The sequence below is a fragment of the Fulmarus glacialis genome, unplaced genomic scaffold (genome assembly GCF_000690835.1).
Source record: "Fulmarus glacialis isolate BGI_N327 unplaced genomic scaffold, ASM69083v1 scaffold27254, whole genome shotgun sequence".
NCBI lineage: Eukaryota > Metazoa > Chordata > Aves > Procellariiformes > Procellariidae > Fulmarus > Fulmarus glacialis.
This window is the reverse complement of record NW_009210291.1, coordinates 2,844-3,372: the sequence shown is the minus strand read 5'-3', so window position 1 is coordinate 3,372 and position 529 is coordinate 2,844. Positions and strand designations below refer to the sequence as shown.

The window sequence follows — 529 nt, the reverse complement described above, 5'->3', positions numbered from 1 at the left end:
CAGCTGCCCCGCCGTCTGCATCTGCACCTCCGACCTGCTGAGCTGCAGCCGGCAGACGCTGCAGCGCGTGCCCCGGGCGCTGCCACCCACCGCCACCACGCTGGACCTCAGCCACAACGCCCTCACCCAGCTCCACGACCGCTGGCTGGCTGCCCTCCCACACCTCGAGGCCCTCCACATCAGCCACAACCAGATCAAGGACCTTTCTCCGCAGGCCTTCCACAATGCCTCCTACCTGCGGCACCTCGACATGTCCTCCAACCACCTGCACGCCGTCGAGACACACTACTTTGACGCGCTGGTGAGCTTGGAGGAGCTTCTGCTCTACAACAACCGCATTACACGAGTGGATGAAAACGCCTTCATCAAGCTGAGTGGCCTGCGGAAAGTCTACCTGAGCTGGAACAACCTGACCACCTTCCCCTTCCGCTCGGTGCAAGGACTGGGCAACTACAGCCTCCGCACGCTGGACCTCTCCTCCAACAGCCTGAGCAGCATCCCCGTGGAGGAGCTGGCGGCTCTGCCTGAA

At 63.5% G+C, this 529-nt stretch overlaps 1 protein-coding gene across 1 annotated transcript in view; it reads left to right on the top strand.

Annotated features, from left to right (window-relative positions):
* Positions 1-7: 7 nt before the first annotated feature.
* Positions 8-529, top strand: part of AMIGO3 (adhesion molecule with Ig-like domain 3) — a gene marked incomplete at its 5' end in the record, with an annotated part of 1,420 nt that continues 898 nt past the window's right edge. The window contains 1 exon segment of the mRNA XM_009577133.1: positions 8-528. Coding sequence (XP_009575428.1) covers positions 8-528 — 521 coding nt within the window.